The 7,347-nt window shown below is 38.6% G+C and overlaps 1 protein-coding gene across 6 annotated transcripts in view; it reads right to left on the reverse strand.

The window, feature by feature from the left end:
* Mdm4 (MDM4 regulator of p53) overlaps positions 1-7,347 on the reverse strand; it is a 35,390-nt gene that overhangs the window by 12,020 nt on the left and 16,023 nt on the right. For 4 of the 6 annotated variants that reach the window (XM_021197531.2, XM_029538490.1, XM_029538491.1 and 1 more), the window contains 3 exons: positions 5,619-5,686; positions 4,750-4,849; positions 2,629-2,789 (listed from right to left, as the gene is read on the reverse strand). In XM_021197531.2, the coding sequence (XP_021053190.1) occupies positions 2,629-2,789; positions 4,750-4,849; positions 5,619-5,686 (329 nt within the window). The remainder of the gene's footprint in view (positions 1-2,628; positions 2,790-4,749; positions 4,850-5,618; positions 5,687-7,347) is intronic. The other 2 variants (XR_003843869.1, XR_003843868.1) reach the window with 1 other exon arrangement.

Genomic DNA, 7,347 nt, shown 5'->3' on the forward strand with positions numbered 1-7,347 from the left:
AAAAAAAAAAAAAAAAAGTACGCATTCTTAGCCTCTGAACCATCCCACTATCCATATATTTTATAGAACTTTCTACTCTGCTATTTTATTTAAGATTTATTTGTTTATTGGATGAGTATTCTACCTGCATGTACACCTACGTGTCAGAAGAGGACATCAGATCCCATTATAGATGGTTGTAAGCCACCATGTGGTTGCTGAGAATTGAACTCAGAACCTTTAGAAGAACAGCCTATATAGTCTTAACCACTGAGCCATCTCTCCAGCTCTGTTCTGCTGCTGTTATGTTATTACCAGATGTTGTTAGTACCAGTTACTGTTCTACATACAGTAAGTAATCAATGAAAAAGTTCTGGTTTTACATTTCATTGAGAGTAAACAAACAATAAATACAAATATAAAACCTAAAGTGGCAAGTACAATTAAGAATATCAACTAAGAAGAAAACAAACAACAAACGATGAAAGGAATGTTTATACACTGCTGGTGGGAAACTAAAATGTATGTGTGCGTGTATTCACATACACACACACACACACCACTAATGTAGTTACTATGGACATCGGTATGAAGGTTTTACATAAAACTTTTCTATTCCAGTACATACTCAAAGGACTCTAGGCCCTACCACATACATACTTGCACCTCTATGTTTACTGCTGTACTTCTCCCAAAAGTTAAGAAATGGACCTATCCTAGAAGTTCATCAACAGATGAATGGATAAAGAAAGTACAGTACATAGAGTACAGAGACAACAGAATCTTTTTCAGCCATAAGAAACAGATGGCATTTTAAGGCATCTTGTTAAGTGAAATAAGCCAGGCTCAGAAAGACATAATACTAAGGGGGATGGGGGAGTCATGAAACTACGAAGGCAAAATAGAGACAGTCACTAATACATGTGACATAAAAGCAAATGGGTAGACCACTAAGGGGGTGAAGGGGACAACCAGTAGAAGACACAGGAAGGGAGTGGAGATGAAGGGCCACTAAGAATGATATATACAGGGGGTTGGTGAGATGGCTCAGTGGGTAAGAGCACCCGACTGCTCTTCTGAAAGTACCTGAGTTAGAATCCCAGCAACCACATGGTGGCTCATAACCATCCGTAACAAGATCTGACTCCCTCTTCTGCAGTGTCTGAAGACAGCTACAGTGTACTTACATATAATAAATAAATAAATCTTTTTTTAAAAAAAAAAGAATGATATATACACCCTCCAAATCAACTGAGTAAAGTCCATATAACTCAGAGACAGGAGCAGCAAACGCAAGCACAGGGCTTTCTCAGGTCTACAGCAGGTCTTCCCTGCATATATCATAGTTTTCTAGTTTAATATTTTTATGAAATTCCCGTGTGTGTGAACAAAAAGGCCTCTAATTCTTGTGTTCTTGGGCTCTTTTCCTTCTGTTGGTTTGTCTTGCCTAACTTCAATGTGATGGTTTCTATCTTATTATATATCTTATTTTACTAAAAGAATGTAAATAAGCCAGACGGTGGAGGCACATGCCTTTGATCCCAGCACTTGGGAAGCAGAAGCAAGTGTATTTCATAAGTTCTAGGTCAGTCTGGTCTACAGAATAAGTTCCAAGGCTATACCATATATTGAAAAACAAAAATAAGGGGCTGGCGAGATGGCTCAGTGGTTAAGAGCACTGACTGCTCTTCCGAAGGTCCTGAGTTCAAATCCCAGTCAACCATATGGTGGCTCACAACCATCTGTAACGAAATCTGATGCCCTCTTCTGGAGTGTCTGAAGACAGCTACAGTGTACTTACATATAATAAATGAATGAATCTTTAAAAAAAAAAAAAAAAAAGAAAAACAAAAATAAGGCGGGCATGGTGGCGCACGCCTTTAATCCCAGCACTTGGGAGGTGGATTTCTGAGTTCAAGGCCAGCCTGGTCTACAAAGTGAGTTCCAAGACAGCCAGGGCTACACAGAGAAACCCTGTCTTGTACTCTTTTTTTTTTTTTTTTGGTTTTTCAAGAGTATCAGGTTTGGTTCCCAGATGGCAGCTCACAACCATCTATAACTTTATCTAGTTCTAAGCGATCTTCGAACCCTCTTTCTGGCTTCTGAGGAGACCTGCACAGGCAGTACACATATATACACTCAGACACTCATGTGCACACTCATGCACTAAAAATCATTTTTTAAAAGAATCAAAAATATTAAAATCAAGAAAAGTAGCTATAGTGTGAAACTGCTCAACTACCTACATGAAGAACAGCAACGGTGCCAGGTGGTGCACACCTTTAATCCCAGCACTGGGGAGACAGAGACAGGCATATCTCTGAGCTCCATGCCAGCCTGGTCTGAGTATATATGACAGAGAAGGAAGTCAGCATCTCCTGTAGTTTGGCTACAATTATTAAGTAGAAGGAAAAGATAGGGAAGGAGTGTTAGTTTAAAAAACATCAATTTCATGTTCAAGGTCAGATTCTCTAACAGTGAACACAGCCTTTGCAGGGGATTCAATGTGGAATTTAGAAAAGTCAGAACTACATCTGAGCATCATATACACACAGATGAAACAAACCAGTAAGAATTCTTAACTACAGTCAGAGTAAAAGAACAAAACAACACAAAGCAAAACAAGCTCCTCTCAGATGAGACTTTTACCTGATTTGTCTGTAAATCAGTTGAGCCATTACTTTTAGGAATATAGTTGTTTCTCAAATTCCCTAGAAACCACCAAGGCAGGCCAGCAACATCCCACTCCTCAAAATCAAGGTCAAGCCTAGAGGTCCCATCTTGAGATAAATGTTCTATCAAGTCTTCATCTACAGAAATCAAATGAAAATAACTGTAGGTAATACAGAAGAACCAAGAGTTTTCTCAGAATACTTAACAATCTTTGTAGAAACTACTATTCAGTAAGAAGGAAACAGAAATCAAATTCCTTAATGGCATGGCTCAAACCTCCCATTTAGGTTTCATTAGCAAGCAAGAACACTATGAACAGAAGATCACTTCAGGACACGAAACTCTAAAAGCATCTGAATGTGCTGTTCTAAAAGGAGTTCAAAATGGCCATTTTCTGGAATTTTAAATATTCCCAACCCTGTAATAAATAATGATAACGACTTAGAGCTAGGCATAGAGCAGGTTCCAGGCTAGCCAGGGCTACACAGTTGAGACCCAAAAACAAACAAAAGTATCATTATAATGACCTACTCTAATACATGTTTTGATAATGGCTTAGCAGTTGGATTGCAAATGGCAGTAACACAACAGCCCAACTCCTGAGGTCAAAGCAGGGAGGTACAGATCCTATTGCGGAGTCAAAGGTTGAAGAAGTCTTACTGGTGCCACATATTTGGGATAGTTATCAATAATGCATGTTTTGTTAGGTAACAACCACTATCAACAGCGAACTATCCAAATAAGCACATGTATGGGTCTTTTCCGGATCAAGGGCTCCTTGAGAAATCAGTACCTAAAAGCCCCACAGATAACAAGGCCCATACTCAGACAGTTACTAAGCACCTCTTGCTGTCATATGGAATCTTTCCCTTCACGTTTGCTGGTCCTTTGTGTAGTATTTTAGCATCTCCCTCCTGTCTCAGTCTTCTACCTCTTCCCAATGCACTAACCCTAGTGATGGCAATTACAGAGGCTAAGTATGCCCAGGCATGGATGACTCAAAGATTTCTGCAACCAACTGGTCCCTGACAGAGCACAGCTTAACAAATTACATCCTGCTATTATCATAGACATATTTGTTGCCAGAAAAACTTCAATAACTTTTATCCATTCATTACTATAATGATCATAAACTATCTTCCAAAATAGAATCATTAAAGCTATCCTCGTGTATTCAAGCTCTACAATTTACTATAAAAGGAATATGAATAATTATCTCCACAGGTAAAATGTTGTCCTTTCTTCCTACAGATCTTGCTGAAAAGTCTAGAACTATTCATTCCTAAATTTCTATCATAAATTATAGTGTCCAGCTTTTTGTGAGTAGAAAATAAGAATTTGCAGTTAAATGAAATGTACATTTAAAGGACTGAAATAACTTCAAAGTAAACAGATTAAAAATCAATTTATGTTCAAATAAAGTGAGAAAATGATCCAGTATGATAAACTTACTCAAATTTAATTTAAACATATAAAACAATTTTAGGAACATAACTCTGAGATATAACCAAAAGTCTAACCTGCCTTTGACGCAACTACGAACCAGGAACAAATTACTAGAAAACATTATACTATAAACTAAATACCTTTAGGGAATTTATAGTTTTAAACATGAAACAAAACAAAACAAAAAACAAACTCTATAATTTCCAAAGATTATGTTACAATGCTTTAAGAGAAACTTCCAAACCATCAGTTAACTCACTCACCCTGTCAGGATGAGTGTTGCAGGATGAAAGGTCCTATCAAGGCAACAAAGCTTCTCAACATGCTATCTAATGTCTGCCTCTGTGCTACTACATATATTTTGCCATTTTTGCAAACTTTCAATCTTTAAAAACATCAGCTTCCATGTCAAAAGATAAATAAAAGCCAAGTCAAAATTTGAAGTCAAAGCGGGTGACGGAAACTCAAAAGGCTGACAGCCAACTTGAACAGACAGCATCCTCTCAAGCTCGCAGGTTCATAAAGGTCCTGTAATACCCACTGTCCAGAAGCTGCCAAAGAGTATCTACTATCTAGATAAATGCCATGTCTAGAAGTACAAATAAAGGAGACATGAAAGGAGGGAGGGAGGGATCTTAATCCAAAGCTTACCTGCTCTGGAGTCTCTGCATTTATGTCGTGAGGTAGGCAGTGTGTGAGTATCCTCTTCTTCAGTTCTTTTTCTGGGATTGGAGTATTCTGTTGCACCGTGCTGAAAGGGAAGGGTGTCTGTTAGTACAGCTGAAATGACTAAGACCAGGGGATGTAGCAGTTCCATTCTGGCTCACCAGTTAGTGTGCAACACAATGGGTTATGCACAGGAAAGAGAGCTCTGCAGCTGACAAGAATCCTCAAGAAAAGCAACACACACCACTCAACACCACCAGCAGAGCAGGCAGAATCCCAAACTTGGGGAAGGGGAATAACTTCTGTACAAAGGACAAAACACATTCTTGAAAAACAGGTTGTCTGCATAGCCTACTTCCTATCAGGCATAATTCAGAAAGCAAGTGACACCTCATCATATTTCAAGATGATCTTAAAAGTTTCCCCACATTTGAGTTTTGAAACTTTAGGAAATGCCATGACATAAACTTAACTGCAACGAGCCTCTAGTCTAAAACAGCAATGCCTCAAACACTCAAATATATACCATCTTAAATACACAAATTCGTGAACACACACACACACACATATGCATACACACACGCACAGAAATAGACAGAGAAAGAGAGAAAGAGAGAGAAACTGGAAGGAGTGAAAATCAGAAGTGCTACATCCCAAAGACACATTCAGAGACTGGAACTCTGTTAAGGGCAGAACAGAGAAGGGTCACTCTGTCCCTGGTCTGTGAACTCCCAAGGGCTTTTCTTATTAAATCCTTACCACATTCACGAAAAGGCCTTGGGAGCCCAAGATCCACAGGTACAGAGAAGGGGCCACTCTGTACAAGAAAAGAAGTCACCATGCGGTGATTTTACCTTCAGTCGGTCTTGACTTGGAATATCCACAGTGTGATCCTGTGCGAGAGCGAGAGTCTGAGCAGCATCTGGATAGCAAGTAAAACAAAAGGAAAACCTTCCCTGGTAATAACCATTCTTTCCACACAAAGACCTCAGCAAACAGCCCTGAAGCAGGCTTCTTCTCTAAAGACGGACTTCTGCCTGGAAAAGAGTCTCATTCCCAAATGGGGAAAAAAACCAAAACTTCTAAAAATGACAAACCCAACAAAACCATGTTAAAAGACAACACCAGAGCAACCTGGAGGAAGCACACACGGCTGAGGATGCTTGTGCAGGGCACGTGTTCAGATTTTTATGCAAAAAATAATTAAGCAGCAAACAATGTGGTGTTCATCTCTTCCTATTTCGACAGAGTGCCTACCTTATAAACAACAACAAACATTACTTGTCTATTAAAGTTTGTATTTTTAAGTGTTGTATTACAAGACCTGAAAACCAGGAATTTGATAAGACCTGTTTCAGAAAACAATTCCATCTTCAAACAAACCTGCATTCTTAAATGCCATGGTGATTCCATGATCTGAATATGAATACTGACTGTCACTAAGTCTTATTCTTCTCAGCAACTACATTTTCCAAAAAGTATTGAATGTTTCTCTCCCAACAATCAACAGAAGGGAGGCAGAGTGGAGAGAAACTCTTTGTTTTTAGATTGTTCTTGTCTTCCTATTGTGTGTAATGGGCACACATGTGTAGGACAGAAGTCAGTCCTCTCCTTCCACAGTGGGCTCTATAGATCAAAACTCAGGTCCTCAAGATTGTATAACAATTCCTTTAACCCACTGAGCCACCACACTGGCCAGACAGACATCCCTATATTACATTAGCTGAATAGGGAAATATGTCCCAAAGACTTACAAAAGTATCAAGTGAAACAAAACCTAAAAACATCACTACAGAAAAAAACAAGCTACTGAGACACTAACCTGACCTACTCCATTACTATAAGCTTCATGTAACTGAGACACAAGTTACCTACTAAGTGTGCCTGCTAAGGACTGAGCTCACCAGCCACTAGCAGAGACAGACAGAAGCTGTCCGTGAGAACAGCATCCAACAGACAGACCATCAAGAGCCAGATCCAGGCTATTAACTATGCTGACAATTCAGTTGTCTTTCACAAAACAAACGTTTTTCAAAATCGTTATACCATTTCTAGAAGCATCTTTATAGCTAAGTATGTATATTCAGAAATAGCATCTCCTTGCCAAAGTCATCTTCAAAACAAGAAACAAGATCAAACAGCAATGCAGGTGGAACAACCTGTGGTTATTACTAAAAAGCCTTTATTTAGGCTAAACTACTTAAAAACAAAAGGAAATCATCTAAAAAGCTACAATATGGAAAGAAATTTAAAACTGCAAAGCTTGTTTATATCTGTTTCATTTTATTAATATACCTGGGAAATTATTTAGAAAGAATCACCTTCATTTTAACTAATGACCATTTTCTTTAACAATCAAAACAGATAAAGATCTAAACCTACTTAAAAAGGTCAAAAGTATAGCATTGTTTCCATCTGTCCTTCCAGATAAAGCACCTGCAATCCAATTACTTTTAGGTCAACAGAGACATCTCACTCTAAGCACTAACTATGAGAGCAAGTCAGAGTAGACAATCCAAACTCCTTGCAAAATTCCTTGTGAAACCCTGTATAACAATACACTTTTTGGGGCTGGTGAGATGG

Source organism: Mus pahari, chromosome 5, assembly GCF_900095145.1.
Source record: "Mus pahari chromosome 5, PAHARI_EIJ_v1.1, whole genome shotgun sequence".
Lineage (NCBI taxonomy): Eukaryota > Metazoa > Chordata > Mammalia > Rodentia > Muridae > Mus > Mus pahari.